Source organism: Gopherus flavomarginatus, chromosome 1 (genome assembly GCF_025201925.1).
Source record: "Gopherus flavomarginatus isolate rGopFla2 chromosome 1, rGopFla2.mat.asm, whole genome shotgun sequence".
In the NCBI taxonomy this organism is placed as follows: Eukaryota; Metazoa; Chordata; order Testudines; family Testudinidae; genus Gopherus; species Gopherus flavomarginatus.
In genome coordinates, this window is record NC_066617.1 from 173,603,399 (window position 1) to 173,619,701 (window position 16,303).

At 42.8% G+C, this 16,303-nt stretch overlaps 1 protein-coding gene across 1 annotated transcript; it reads left to right on the top strand.

Moving 5' to 3' along the window:
* The first annotated feature begins 533 nt into the window (after positions 1-533).
* On the top strand, positions 534-14,387 carry LOC127054826 (OX-2 membrane glycoprotein-like). The gene is made up of 5 exons (XM_050961086.1): positions 534-594; positions 2,134-2,469; positions 10,921-11,226; positions 11,768-11,913; positions 14,035-14,387. Exons 1-5 carry the CDS (start codon positions 546-548, stop codon positions 14,137-14,139), a joined length of 942 nt encoding a protein of 313 aa, XP_050817043.1. The 5' UTR covers positions 534-545; the 3' UTR covers positions 14,140-14,387.
* Positions 14,388-16,303: the final 1,916 nt, after the last annotated feature.

Here is a 16,303-nt window from a genome sequence, read left to right on the forward strand (position 1 = left end):
CTATCCTTCAAGATAGACACTACATTCGGCTGTTCCAGCCCATGTTTCTCACCTGTAGACACTCATGTAGAATTATGGAGTGTTGGGACCATGTTGGAGACTTTCAGAATAATATTCCTTGTTATCAACCGGCAGATTGAAAATTAGATCCCCCCAACATGCATCTGCTCATGTGACATCTAACCTTTCCCTTTCTCAACATCCCATCTTTTGGTTCTCCTTTATTTGTAGCCAGATGAACACAGATACACAACTGCATTTACCTTTAAATTTCCATGAGTGCAGATGAAAGATCATCCATATTAGCTGCCAATACTTGTTTTTCTGAATTACAAAGCAGCAGTAGTCATCAATATATCCAGGTTTCAGTGGGAATTTCTCATAGCTCTCTGCAGAAGGCAATGTATTGGTATCATGGAGGGGCAGAGCCTAATTATATAACTTACAGTAGATGACGTCTGGCATGTCCCTAAAGGGAGTAAAAAGGGAAGTTCAGAACTGAATGCCTTCTGTTGCCTGCTCATCTGGTTGATCTCACAGCTGAGATGATGTTCACATGCATTTTCTTCTCTTGGATCTGGGCAATGGCAGCAGGTAAATTTTTTCTATTCTTTGCCTAAAATTGTATGTGAAACTTTGTTGACCAAACATTCTGCTAATCTGGTGATGTGCAGCTCTTATAAGATCTTTGCAGAAGCCCTTGCTCCTCATTTGCCACCCCTTGATTAACACCATCAATGATATAACACTTCTGGCCAGACACATTTGTATTGTGCTTGGTGACGTGACCTTGATAGAAGCTGAAATGAGCTTGATAATGCTTTCTCTACTGCTACTGCATTATTCATGTTTCTAATTTATGGATAGCGTCTCTAGTTTGATTTAAAAGGAATGTATCCATTAGCTCGAGGCTTGTGTACATATTTATTTACAAACTACAATAAAGCAAATGAGCTGCCTAAGCTGTGACTTGCTTTCAGCTTACATTATGACAGAGATTTTTGGTTATGGAGTGTAAATTGATTTCTTCTGGTCAGGATGGGGTCATCTGTAATGACTGACATACAGGCTACTCGATCCTTGCCATGCCACCCTGTGTGAAGGAAATATAGCCACATCGTATTGTGGGACAACCTTCTACCTCTTCAAGAACGCTATATGTAGTATCTCCTGGTGAAGCCACAGTTAATGTATAAAACACTATTTTCAATGCTGTGCCTGTCATTGCTGGCATCTTTCTTCACATGTTGGTGTACGGTCCACATACTGTTGTAAACCAACCAAGTAATGTTTACTTTGGCTGTGTGAGAAAATTGGTGTTGAGTGAAAGATTAAGACTGGAAATCTCTCACTTGTCACCTTAATGGCATTTCATTTAAAGAGAAGAAGGACAATAATTTTCATGGAGAGCTTCAATCTCATGATTCTCTGGCTTAGAAAGAGAGGTTTTCATGGGCATGTTCCTTTCTAGCTGATAAGTCACCAATATTGATTCTCAGAACATTTTATTCTATGAGCCATCAGAAAGGGCTCTGCAAGTGGCTAGTGGTCCATGTACTGTGGTTGGAAGATAAGTTATAATTGAAGCATTCACTCTAAACATCAGTCTGACTTGACCTAACCTTTCTGGTCTCTGATAGATGTGTATGTGGGGGATGTCAAAATATGTGTTAAGGGCAAGGCGTGGGGCTTGGACTTCATTAATTCCCTTCCAATTGGACAGATGTCCATAGGGTCCAGAAATCATTAATATAGTGGAGCTGCTCATTAGCTTAAGAGTAAGTGTTGTGTGAGTCTTTGGTGCAGATCAAGCAGACAAATGTCCTCATCACAAATAATGTAATTGCCCTTGATCTTTTGATCTGAACTGGCTTTCTTGCTGGAAACTTTAGCAGACAGGACAAGGATTGAATGGGCTGGGAGAGTTGCTTTATGCGTCATGGTGAAGTTTAATGTCCCAGTGTGATTCCCAGAGACTCTCTTTATGGAAGGTCTGAAGGCAAAGCATGCTAAGTATTCTCACTCAGAAGTTGCAGAAGGGTGTTGCCTTAGTAAATAATGAAATCTCTGTTTAGTATGTGCCATGGGTGGATGGAAGGGAATCTCAAAATTATGTGTCCGGTCTGCCCGCAGGTTCACTGCAGGTAGTTCATAGGAAGGTCCAATCATCCAAGACTGGAGAAAAGGTTACTTTCCACTGCCAGCTTGTCATGGATCATGAAGTGCTGCAGGTCACCTGGCAGAAGGAGAATGGAGAAGGCAAAGGCAACATAGCAACCTACAGCAGGATTAACGGCCGCAGAATCCTGGATAACTATAGCAGCCGTGTGAACTTCACCCAGAGTGAGCTGACGGTCTCTGCCATTACTGTTCATGCAGTCACCCTGCAGGACGAAGGCTGTTACAGATGTATTTTCAACACATTTCCCATGGGATCCATTACAGGCAGGACATGCCTCAAGGTTTACGGTAAGACCTCATCATCATAAGGCTGGGCTTTGACCTTTCAGAAACTCCAGCTATTCATTGTTTGTGATTGTCTTTAGTGGCAGCACTGGTTGGTTAATCTCTTTCTTTCTCAGTGGGAAAGTGACCTAATTTTCCCTTCCTCATTGGTTTTTACCTCTGATAGGGAAGCAGTGGTGAGCAGAGCTGTGTGAATAGTGGATTTTTTTCAATTCACTGGCAATTAAAAAAACAAACAAACCCCAAACCAAAACAGTTGGAGTCAAACCAAAAATTATTTATTTATTTATTTTAGCAAATTGTAAAGTAAAAACAACAGTTCATTTGGGGTCAAACAAAAGGTTTAGTTTTGACAACATGTAAATGTTTTGTTTAAAATTTGACCATTTTAAAATGTATTTGATTGCTTTTACTAAAACAAAAGGAAATTTTGACACAGTCATTTTGAACTGAAAAAACAGGTTTTGTTTAAACAGTCAAAACAAAAGATACAGATTTGTAAAGGTGTTGTGTTTTTTTTTTTTTTTTTTTTTTTTTTTTTTTTTTTTACTGAAACTCTCTGGAAAACTAAAGGAAGAAAAAGTGTGGAGGAGTAGAAGGGGCTGGGAAGAAAGGCTTTCCTCTTTCTGGTGGGAAGGAAACAAGTGGACCCATGATTAATTCCTGAACCCAAAGAGACAAATTATGGGAAGAAACCAATTTTAATGTTTTAGGAAGTAGGGAGGGAAATGTGCTTTTAAAAATTACTGGATTGTTTGCAACAGGATACCATTAATTGTTCACAAATATCTTTTCTATTTATCCTGTAAACTCAGGAATGGAGACCCTGCCCATGCAAGTCTTTTCTCTTACCATTCAAACTAGGGGAGATTTTCTCCAAAGTCTCCAGAACACTCAACCCTATATTCTATGTTGCTCTGATCTGCCAGTTAGCAAACTTCTCCTTTTGAAAAGTATTTATTTTCTGTTAATGCACGTGCTCTCGGGAGCATTTGTTTCTGTGATTTAGGTCATCATGTATATAGTGAAACCTCATCATTATTCACTTCTCTAATTGGCAAGCATTAGTATTTGCAGTTTCTGAGCATTATCTGGTGGTTTTGTTCTACTTTTGAACAAAAATCTACTGGCTGAATGTTGTTGTTTGGTCTCATATGAGCAAGATGTCTTTATTTTTAACATTATACTACTACTTTTACATAAATGGTGAAGGGTTGTGTGATAACCTTAGTCCCAGATTTGGACCTTAGCGTCCAAAATATGGGGGTTAGCATGAAAACCTCCAAGCTTAGTTACCAGCTTGGACCTGGTACCTGCTGCCACCACCCAAAAAATTAGAGTGTTTTGGGGCACTCTGGTCCCCCTGAAAAACCTTCCCTGGGGACCCCAAGACCCAAATCCCTTGAGTCTCACAACAAAGGGAAATAATCCTTTTTCCCTTCCCCCCTCCAGGTGCTCCTGGAGAGATACACAGACACAAGCTCTGTGAAACTACACAGAGAGACTCCCCCTCTCTGTTCCCAATCCTGAAAACAAAAAGTACTTTCCTATTCCCCCAGAGGGAATGCAAAGTCAGGCTAGCAATCCAACACACAGATCTCCCCGATTTCTTCCTCCCACCAATTCCCTGGTGAGTACAGACTCAAATTCCCTGAAGTAAAGAAAACTCCAACAGGTCTTAAAAGAAAGCTTTATATAAAAAGAAAGAAAAATACATACAAATGTTCTCTCTGTATTAAGATGATATAACACAGGGTCGATTGCTTAAAAGAATATTGAATAAACAGCCTTATTCAAAAAGAATACAAATTAAAGCACTCCAGCACTTATATTCATGCAAATACCAAAGAAAAGAAACCATATAACTTACTATCTGATCTCTTTGTCCTTACACTTAGAAACAGAAGATTAGAAAGTAGAACTACTTCTCCAAAGCTCAGAGAAAGCAGGCAGGCAGAAAACAAAGACAAAAGACTCAGACACTCAATTCCCTCCACCCAAAGTTGAAAAAATCCAGTTTCCTGATTGGTCCTCTGGTCAGGTGCTTCAGGTGAAAGAGACATTAACCCTTAGCTATCTGTTTATGACAGGTTGTTATAAATAAATTAAACAATGCTAGTTAAAATGGATAATGGTAAGTCCTGCCATATGGAATGAGACCAATAGCCCTTCCATGGTAGCTGGTAGCAGATGCTTCAGAAGAAGGTATAAAATCCATATATGTAACAATTATATCATAATATGCGTTTGGGTTAGGAGAAACCTCCCCACAAGCACTTAGTGGTTGGTTTGTGAACCATGAGAGTTAATATCCCTTTAAAATCTTAATTTTATGATTGTGTACTTGAGAACTTTTATATCAGGAAGTGACTAGAGATCTCTTCATTACGTGGGTGCCAAATGTTAATTATAGTTTGGGGATAATCACATGTCTCATTCTTACCGGAATCCCACATTTCCTTTTCCCCACATTAACTAAAAGCTAAGGTTTTTGTACTGAGAACTTAGTCAGAGGATACATTCCAGCAAATGTGGGAGAGACACTAGGGCCGGCTCCAGGTTTTCTGCTGCCCTATGAAGCCAAAAAAAAAAAAAAGGCCGGGGCAGCACAATCGCACTGTTCCACTCTTCAGCAGCAGTTCAGTGGTGGGTCCTTCACTCCCTCTCTTCCTCTTTGGCGGCACTTTGGCACTTCGAGGAAGAGAAGGGCTGAGGGACTTGCCACTGAAGACCTGGACGTGCCACCACAATAGTGGGCAGAGTTCTGCCCCTTTATACTGGCCGCCCCAAGCACCTGCCTCTTTAGCGGGTGCCTGGAGCCGGCCCTGAGAGACACAGTCTGAGGGCCAGAGGTTGCACTCAAGTACAGAAAAGGGGAATTCTGCTCCCATGTAAATGATGGCTTTAATGGGTGGAACTGCTGAATCAGATCCGAAATACATTAACTTGACTCTTTGTTCTGCAGTGAATGGACTGAATTCTGTATGGTTTACTGCATGTGGGTCTTTCAGATGAAACTGTACAAGCCCAGGTCCTGACTGATCTATGTGGGTGTTAAGATCCCAAGGCGTTCTTGATAAGAGCAGGGATTTGTCCTGATACCGGTGGCCAAAATTCTCTCTCTCCTCTCACTCCTGTATGTAAACCTTATGGTTACCATCATCTGCTACAGAGAGAGCTGCATTTCTGAGGAGCTTTTTGTATCCAATAAAGTTTATAAACTACTTAGGGATCGAATCCTAGAATATCAGGGTTGGAAGGGACCTCAGGAGGTCATCTAGTCCAACCCCCTGCTCAAAGCAGGACCAATCCCAAGACAGATTTTTGCCCCAGATCCCTATGATGGTCCCCTCAAGGACTGAACTCCAACCCTGAGTTTAGCAAGCCAATGCTCAAACCACTGAGCTATACCTCCCTGTAGGGTGAGATAACTTCTAATTTAAAAAAATAGTAGTAGAGATTGTGTTATCCTGGTTGGTGGGACTTCACCCTCACAGAGTAAATATTGTTCTATATCACTCACTTGCCCACCCTGTGAAGGAAGACGGGTTTGAGGCTAAACCAGCAGGTGACTGCATTAAAAAAGATGTTGGAAAAGACTCTAGTTATGTTCATAGGGCCACTGAACTAGGGCTGGCAAATACTGGCTATTGTCCAGGCAGTTTACAAGAACACTTAATAATTCCAGCCAGGAACAGGCCAGGAAATGGTTTGTTTTAAATGTTTAAACTTTCTAGGTGCTTGACTAGGACTGTAAGACGTCTCCTTATCAGGGATGTTAGTTATTGATGGATCGTACACACAAGAATCTTATCACACACACAAGAATCTTATCACTGTTTAATACATAAGGCAAACATACCTTTTCTGAAATATATAAAATAAGATTTAGCACTTGGATGGATTCCAGATCATATCCTAAGATCTTTTCCCCTTGTTTCATACCCAGCGCTATGCTCAAAAATTATTTTGCGCGCTCTGTCCAAATAGATTACAAATCTTTAGTCTGTGCTGAGTGTCCCCAGCACAGGCACCTCATTTTGCATAATTCATTTGCCTCTGTCTCAAAGCTACTTAAAGCCCTGATTTATGTATTTATTTTCATTGCTAGTAATTGGGGGTTAACACGTTTTAAAAGGTCTGTGGGGGGGCAGGCAGAGTATTCCTGCTCTCTAGAGACATGATATGAAAATGGACCCAAAGGCTTTCTGAAACCCTCAGTCACTCACAGCAAGGTGCAAATCAATTTATGGAGATCCCAGCTTGCACTGAAATTGTCAGTTTACTTGCCCTGGAGGGGTTGGTGCAGATTACAAGGGAGTTTACCTTCTAGTGATTACCTCTATATTTCGTATATGCATTATTTCCCGTATTGCCACCGTAATTTCTTTCTACCTGTTTAAGGGAAGTGAAGTCAAATCAGGTGATGTATACCATACATGCAGGAAGCATAGATACGGGGGAATGGATAGGTTTTCAGGTGGGAATTTCAAAGCTGCCTTGCTAAAACAGGAGGGAGAAACCTTGTGGAAAAGGTAGTGTGTAGGAGACACTACTTTAGTTTAGAAAACCTCCGAGCATCCTCTCCAACATGTTTTTTATTACATGAACTCCTTCAGAATTAAAGATCTACAAAATAGTACTAAAGAAGAGTAAATAGAAGTTGCTGAAGATTAAATCTGAGGGAGAGAAACAATTGTTAACTAGTGGCTAGTTTAGGGAGAATCAAGATTGGCCAGTTTACAGAATCCTTTAGGAATTTGTTCACATGTATCTAGATATGTTATAAATAGCTTACACATAAATTAAGATCTCAAAGAACGGCAGATAAGTAGTATCCCTATTTCATAGATGGAGAAAGTGAGGCGCAAAGAAATTGAGTTACTTGCTAAAGGCCATGCAGTGAGTCAATGGCAGAGGCACTCCCAATTCATGTCTACAGCGGCTACATACAATTGTAAGGCCTTAAATAAGACCCAGTCCTCCTCTCATTTGAAGTCAGTTGCAAAACTTCCAGGGACTTCAGTGGGATCAGGGACAAGCCCTTAGAGTAGATCGTATTCTTTATATCTAAGTGTCCTATTTATTATTTAATAACAGACAAAAAAATTAAATAGAACCAAAGTTATCAAGTGTTAGTAAAGATGAATGAAACATTTTTCATCCTCTGTATATTGGAGTTGGAGAGCTAATTAGGCAGGGACTTGGTGAGATCAGCTGTATAGGTCTTCTGTGATGATCACTCTTTGGTCTAATACGGGTAGGCAGAGGATGGTCTAGTCAGAATTGGAAGGAAATGAGATTTGGGACAATAGTTCTATTCCATGCTACCATTTACTTGTATCTGTGCCGGCAAGTCTCCGAGCCTGGCTCTACAGACTCAAGTTCACGCTATGGCACTAAAACTGGCCATGCAGACTTCCCTTCCCCTTCCTGGGGCACCAGAGCTTGAGCTCCAGCCTGAGCCATAATGTCTAGGCAGCTATTTGTAGCGCCGTAACGCGAGTCTCAGTCCACAACCTGAGGCTCTGAAACTTGCTGCCACCTTATTTTGCTGCTGTGTAGATGTATGTGACTTTAGGCAAGCTCTGATACCTCTGTGCCTCAGTGACTGCTCTGTGAGCTGAAGACAGTCACACCTACCTGACTTGGCAAAATGATTTGAAATGGGAGGTGCCATATAAGTGCTGTGTATTATTATACATTCTTGTAAATGAGTCTTTGCTGATGCTCCACTAAAGCCCTCCCAGTGGAACACTGCAGGAAACATTGGCCCATGTGATCTGTGTAGGTTTTGCTTCACTGTTTCTGGATGTCACAATCCAGTATTTGAAGCCGATGCAGTGGGCGGAGGTAGTCGAAAGCTGTTATTTTTATGTACCCTGTGAAAAAAAGAAGAAGTTCAAAGAGTTATTTGTGAACCGAAACAGAATGCTCTTTGTGAGACTGAGCCCTTCGATTTCCAGGCTTACATGGGAGACTTTGAGAAGTTCCAGCTGAAATCCCCATTGGCTCTGACACTGCAGTTTTAAGAAAAACGCTATTGTAATTTATCAGCACTATCAGTTGGGTAATGTGACAGTCCCTCTCTTGATCAGTGATGCGGGGAAGTGAGAAGCTGATGCTGAAGTCTCATGAGCAAGCACAACCACAGTAAATAAATTAAGTACGACTTGGAAAAACTACTCATGTCATAGAATCTAATTTACGTGAAATTCATTGTAGAGATTAAAAAATAGGATCAGTTTAGTGTTCCGTTCCAGAATGTCTCTGTCTCTAACTCTCAATATGGAGTGGCTGTAACCTTTCCATTATTAAGATTGCCACATGATGTCCTAGTTTTGCCCTCCTACCACTATGGCTTGGAAAATTCATCCAGTCTTATCAGGTGCATATTGAATGGGACGGGTATTGGCAGGAGCCAATATAATCTTGGCTGATCCCACACTTTTTCCTTTAAGTTAATTTCTTGTCTGTTCCATGGATATGATTTTTTAAGAATAATATCGTCATTTACCTGTGCAAGAGAAAGCAATGGTTTATAAAGCGCTCATGAACCTGGGAATTTCCAAAAATAAAAATGTTTGTTTAAAAATTGGTACAGTTGCTAATGATGACAATGAAGTTATCGATCACGTCACTCTCAAGCACAGCACTTCGAAGTTAGGTAATGAATAGTTCATCACAGCAAAAAAGTTGCATTACCCACATAATATACTCATTCATCACAGCAAAACTCTTAGCTCTGATTCAAATTAAATTAGAGCTGCTGTGGCTGCAATTACATAATACTCTGATCAAGATTTTCAAAAATAAGTGCCTACATTTGGGCTCGTAATCCCATATTTAGGCTCTAACCCTGCACAGATGCATCACTTACATGAGTGGTCACACTGAACGTTGTGGAACTATTCACATGTGAAGTTATGTGCCTGCATAAGTCTTGGCAGGAATAAGTGAATTGGTTTTTCCAAGTGCTGAGCACTCATCAGCTCCTGTTGAAGTTAATGGGAGCTGCTGCATGCTCACTCAGTGCTGGTGAAAACCAAGCCACTTAGGTTTCTAAATCCATATTTAGCCATCTAACTTCAGGAACCCATTTTTGTAAATCTTGTCCTTAATAATAATAATAATCTCTAAATATAAACACACCCTAAATGTCATGTAAAAGAAATGGGGAAAAAAAATGTACGTGCACATTAATAACATACACTGATCAGCTGCACATACACGACCACATAAATATGCAGTAAATGTTATCATACATTGATTGGAAGTTATCTGTGTAGGGAAGCTTGCACTACTTCTGTATAAACAGAGAACTTCAGTTGCAGGGCTGAGAGCTTCAGAATCTTTCATCTAGCAGTAATTCCTCTTAAAAAATTAAACAGAAAAGAAATAGAAATCTGACTGAGTGGAGATGGTCACTAGTTTTAGAGCTACATTTGATTTCTTTCTTCCCATGGACAGCACCTGCTGCTTTTTATCAACTCTAACTCTAACACCTAACTGTCTGGGGTGGTCTGAATGGGTCATTAAAGGACAGGCTGAAACCAGCCCATATTAGTTGAGGATACAGGAAAAAATGTGGATAGAAACTCTTACCTGTGAGACAGACAGACAGAGAGACAGAGACAGACCTGGTAACGCTGTGTTCCAGCTGGCTAACAAACCCTACTCTGTTTTGGAAAGGCTGCCTGAGATCACTGCAAATACAAGCTGAGGTGCATTGATCTCAGAAGAGGGCAAAAAGACTCCTCTTCAGAGACTATCTCAATTGGACTTGTGAAGCAGAGCTCACAGTGTGAAACAGGCGTGCTGGAGCCCAGAGGCTCAGGCTATGTCTACACTAGAAATGACACAGTGGCACAGCTGGAGCAACGCAGCTATAGAGCTGTAGTGTACACAGAATACAGTGACGGAAAGGGGTTTTCCTTTCTGTAGTAAATCCGCCACTCTGAAAGGCTATCTATACTGGGGCTTAGCTTAGTTTAATTATGTCTCTCAGAGGTGTGAATTTTTCACACACTGGAGCAATGGAGTTGGACTGACCTAACTTTCCTTGTGTGGACCAACCCTCAGTCCTGGAGCCATTGAAACTGCGTGGGATACCCTTAAGGAAGAGTGGGATCTCCCAGGGAGTCTGGGGCACTGAAGCGGTTTCTCTAAGGGATTGTTTAAAAGCTATGGCATAGCGCAGACCCTATGCCTTCAAGGCTACTTCATTTTGGCATTGTTATCTGACATTTTGAAAGTCCATGTGTCTCATGCTGGGCTCTGTCAGGTTGAGACGATAGACAGCACTGAGCAGTAAAACCAAATGCCATGATTGTTCTCTTCAGTCAACAGCAGACACAGGCACCAAGTTTCTCTTTGCCCAAGCATGCTCACTAAGCTACCATAGCGAGAGAGCTGCAAGTGTTAATAATGGGTTTTCCTTCTTGTGCTTAACAGCAATATCGGAGCCCAGCCTGGAGGCCAAGCTTGTGTCCAGTCCAGAAAATGGTGAGGAGAAGATGCTGGAAATAAGCTGCTCAGTAACAGGGAAACCAGCTCCAATGATCAGCTGGAACTTGTCCCATCATCTTCAGGAGGAGCCAGGACAGTATCTCATCAATCACTCAGACCAGACTGTGACTGTTATCAGCAATTTCACACACGTCCCCTCCAGGATTCACTGGGAGAACCTAGCTGGCTGTGTGATCCAACATCCGCTCCTAAACGTGACGCTGACTCTGTCCAAGGATGGGCAGGTCCAGGGTGAGTGTGAGTTTGGTGTGGGGAAGAGGAAAAAGGAAGCTGTGTCCTCTGATACAGGAGGGAGAAGAGAAAGAGGCAGTTCAAAAGAGGGGAGCCCAGGGCAGAGGAAAGGGAGGTGCCCCCAGAAAAAGTGGAAGAGACGGATAGAGCTCTTGGTGCAGGATGGAGAGAGGACAAGGACCTTTGAGGCAGCTGAGAGAAGTTGGGAGGTGGGTCTGGTACACCTGGGACAGAGAGAAGAGTGACTGGTGCTGATGCTTACCTAACACCAGTCCACAGAAATAAAATGGCCCCCACAAAAACCTTTAGCACAAACTGTTGTGTATATAAACAGTGCATGAGGCCCAGGTGAAAGGAATTTTGTTAGGAAATGCCCCTCATATATACTGCTGCATATGGCCCCTCTCCCTTCTCTGTCAGACCCCTGTACCCATAGCCTTTCCTTTTCCTTCTTTGCCTTGGAGACTGGTGAAAGAGTATCTGACAGATAAATAGTTATTCAGAGGCAGCCCATATTAAAGGCTTGCTGATTTCCCTACAGGCCAATCAGCAGCAGTCAACACTGTAACAATCTACGTATTGGTTGCTTTGATTCCCTTGGGGCTCTTGTGCATCTGCTTCTGCATCTTGTTCATCTGCTGGAAGCGACACCACCAAATGGATAGAAACAAAGCTGACCTATGCTGGGTGAGTCTTCCCAAAATACCTCTCCAGGGGCTAGTCTGTGCTCATAAATACATCCATAGCTGCTACACTGGACCCAGACTTTAAACATTGGTCTTATTAACAGTTGTCAAACTGGCTTCTTAGTGTTTTGTGATTCCTGTTTAATCTTGTTTGAGAATATGACAATGCTGCTTTAACACAGCCAGACTCAGGCTTCATTCTTCAAAGGCCCAGGGTTCTTCTGATCCTGATAGTACAGGCACCTGTAATACAGAGCAGAGGGAGACTAGGGGGTCTGTAGGGAACAGGGCTTAAACTAAAATGACTCAAAAACAGTTTAACATGGCTGAACAACTTGATTAAATAGCCTAATAACAGTAAGCCACGTGGCTTAAGCCTTTCTGCTCCTTTACAGGGCTCTGTGTCCATGGCTTGTCCTAACATGGAGTAAAACAACAAACTGAAACTATGTTTCTGTGGCCACATATTCCTAATACCTTGAACTATTTTATATTCAGGCAATAAATGTTTTAGAACTCTTGAAACCATAAACTTCCCGCACACACCTGTAATGCAGAGCAGAAGATGACTCAGAGATCTGCAGGAAATAGGGCTCAGATTAAAATAGCTGCCCCTCTACAGAAGCCAGGGTAGGGAATACCTAGAAATTACCCCATCTATTTGTGTGCATGTGGCAGAGAGAGGTGTGGGGAGGGAGGTCCAAAAATTCAACCACTGTGCAAATTTCACTATCAATGGAAAATCATAGCACTTCCTTTTGTGCATGCCTTACACTGTTACTTAGTTCTTGCCTATTACCATTCATTTTTATATCTAAGCATTTTGAAAAGAGGGATGAATATCATTAATTCCATTTTCAGGTAGGGAAATTGAGGCACAGAAAAAGTTAAGTGACTTTCCAGAGATCATCCAGATCTGACTCCATCCGTTTCCACCCGTCTATGATGCCGATCTTGGTGGAAGTAGTGTTTTGAGAAACAAAAATGGAAATAGTTTAGTTTGATTTACAGTATGGTCCTTAAACAGTTTTCAGTACAAGATCAGGGGAACCACTGCTGGAAAATACTTTTAGCAACAGCACAACATTGTAGAGAAAGCAGCACTGTGCAAAGAGGCTAAGGCCATGTCTACATCTAAAAATTTGCAGCGCTGGTTGTTACAGCTGTATTAGTACAGCTGTATAGGGCCAGCGCTGCAGAGTGGCCACACTTACAGCAACCAGCGCTGCAAGTGGTGTTAGATGTGGCCACACTGCAGCGCTGTTGGGCGGCTTCAAGGGAGGTTCGGGGAACGAGAGAGCAAACCGCGGCGAAGCTGGTCTCCTTTCCCGGTTTGCTCTCTCGTTCCCCGAACCCCCGAGCAAGCAGGTCTCCTTCCCCGCGGTTTGCTGGGTGGTTCCGGGAACGCGAGAGCAAACCGCGGCGAAGCTGGTCTCCTTTCCCGGTTTGCTCTCTCGTTCCCCGAACCCCGAGCAAGCAGGTCTCCTTCCCTGCGGTTTGCAGGGTGGAACGAGAGAGCAAACCGGGAAAGGAGACCAGCTTCGCCGCGGTTTGCTCTCGCGTTCCCGGAACCACCCAGCAAACCGCAGGGAAGGAGACCTGCTTGCTCGGGGTTCGGGGAACGCGAGAGCAAGCCGGGGAAGGAGACCAGCTTGATTACCAGAGGCTTCCTCAGGTATGCTGGGATACCTGCTTATTCCACGGAGGTCAAGAAAAGCGCTGGTAAGTGTCTATATTTGATTACCAGCGCTGGATCACCAGCGCTGGATCCTCTACACCCGAGACAAAACGGGAGTACGGCCAGCGCTGCAAACAGGGAGTTGCAGCGCTGGTGGTGCCCTGCAGATGTGTACACCTCCTAAGTTGCAGCGCTGTAACTCCCTCACCAGCGCTGCAACTTTCTGATGTAGACAAGCCCTAAGATTAAAGATCATTTGTGGAGGCTGAACTGCTCTAATCTCTGGAGTCCCATTGGTGGAGCCATGCAAGAGAACCTTGTCCTCCGTCTCTGGTACAGGCAGAAGCAGTCCATCAGCACACAAGACAGTCAGCCTTGAGCCTTACTCCAGCACTAAAATCATTCACATTTTTTTTTAAAAGCCATGTGTTTCTCTTCTGCCAGGTTCTTCCCATATGCACCAAGGACATGAGGCATGGACAGTGCACAAAAAATGATAAACAAGGCCCTGACAAGCTTCCTCCCTTAAAAGCCCTCTCTGACAAATGAACACCTAGTGTTGGAAGAACTTTGCCTAACAATGGTGAAATGAAAACAGTGCTGGATTTGGATGTGTGAAACTGATGTCTAGCTGTACTTGTAACATCTCAGACTGCAGCATGAATCACATTACGTGCAACTTGCCATGTTTTATACAAAAAAAACAACCAAAAACCCACAAAATATTTTGTAACATCTATTTATGTTTGAATAAATGAGCCAATAAGGGTAGTTGTATATAGAATGCAGTAGGTATTTATGTGAGATTGTTAAATTATAGTTTTGTAGATTTGCACAATAAAATGCCGTTTTGTATTTTCTGACATCTTTGTATTATGGGTCTTTTTGTTGTTGCTTCTAATACCACGAGCCCCAAGGCTGTTTCTTCGAGGCATGGAGGGCGGTGCTGGATTTTATGATGCTGGGAGTCGTGAATGATCTGCAAGAGGGAATAGATAAAGCATGAATTAACTCTGCAGTGGGTTCTCCTCTGAGAGATGCTGCAAATACAGTGATAGAGAGAGAACACTGAGAGGAGCCAGCAAAGCAGCAACCGCTAGTGTGACCCCTATAATAAGCTTCTGTAAGACATGGGGACTTGAACCTAAAGAGAGAAACCCAGAAGCTGCAAAAGGGCCAGTAGCCACCTTAAAGGACTGGAGCCAGGAGCAGGCCTTAAGCCATGAACCGTCCGTCACGGGAAATCTATTAACTGGCACTAACAGGATATTGGGGCTTTTCCTCCCCTCATCCCTTCTCCATTCCCTGCAATTAACTTCCCTTCTTTTTGCAGTGTTCTGCTCTGACCACAATTGGTTTCTCTACGTGCCCTGACTTCCTTGCATCACAGTTACAGGAGGGAATTTGGAGTAGGGCATTCGGAATAGGCGATAAAAGGATACTTAGCCCAGCAGGGAGAGGAGGCCATTCACCCAGTGTTCACTATGGGGACAGGACAAAGGTGGGGGGGACCGGAGAGTGGGAAAGGAACAAAGCCATGGCTGGGCCTATTTTCCCCATAGATTCATAGATTCTAGGACTGGAAAGGACCTCGAGAGGTCATCAAGTCCAGTCCCCTGCCCTCATGACAGGTCCAAATACTGTCTATACCATCCCTCATAGACATTTATTTTGAAGCAAGGGAACACAGGAAAAGAAAGGTCTGGTGCTTGATGCTACCCAGCATGTCAGCAGAACACAGAGGAGGGAAGTCAGGAGAGGATGTAAAGAGATCACTCTGGGCAGCAGCTGCAGGTGCTCTGTGTGAGGGTCATGACTATTGGGAGGGAGAGGAAGGGGGAGCTCAGGAGGCAGAGGCTGAAGAGTGTCTGTTGTGGCAGTTGTGGGTAGCAGAAGGGAATAACTTAGAGAGCATTTGTGTGTGGTGGAGGGGCTGAGGCCCCCTTCTGGGTATGGAGGGTTCATAGAATCATAGATCATTAGGGTTGGAAGGGACCTCAAGAGATCATCTAGTACAACCCCCTGCTCAAAGCAGGACCAATACCCAAATGGCCCCCTTAAGGATTGAACTCACAACCCGGGGTTTAGCAGGCTGTCATAAACAGATCGTTAAGGGTTAATGTCTCTTTTACCTGTAAAGGGTTAACAAACAGGGAACTCAACACCTGACCAGAGGACCAATCAGGAAACAAGATATTTTCAAACTTAGGCGGAGGGAAGCCTTTGTTTGTGTTTTTGGGGTTTGGTTTTGTTCTCTCTGGGTCCTGGAAGAGACTAGACCTGCTACCAGGTTTCTTGCCAATCTCCCTGCTACAGTCTCTTATATATTCAGAATAGTGAGTATCTAGTAAAGAACAGGCGGTTATAGTCTTTTTAATTGGTTTTCTTTATTTGCAAATGTGTATCTGGCTGGTAGAGTTTTAATGGGTATTTGGCTGGAAGTATTTTAAATTGTATTTCTGCTGGAGGAGGCTTTTTCTCCAATTTCTATAAGCTGACAGACCCTGTAACTTTTATCATCTAAATTACAGAGATAACTTTTTTACCTTTTTTCTTTCTTTTTTATTAAAAATTTTGCTTTTAAGACCTGTCTGATTTTTTTCCCCTTGTTAAGGCTCAAGGGAATTGAGTTTGTACTTAACAGGGAAGAAAGGGAAGGGAGGGGAGAGGAGTGGAATCCCTTTGTTTTAGGTTCACGGAGCTTGAATCTGTA

Excerpts from the sequence above, each read along its gene's own strand:
- LOC127054826 (XM_050961086.1), top strand. The coding sequence starts at position 546 with ATGATGTTCACATGCATTTTCTTCTCTTGGATCTGGGCAATGGCAGCA. Across the intron at positions 595-2,133 it reads GATCTGGGCAATGGCAGCAG|GTTCACTGCAGGTAGTTCAT; the intron begins GTAAATTTTTTC and ends GTCTGCCCGCAG. Across the intron at positions 11,914-14,034 it reads ACAAAGCTGACCTATGCTGG|GTTCTTCCCATATGCACCAA; the intron begins GTGAGTCTTCCC and ends CTCTTCTGCCAG.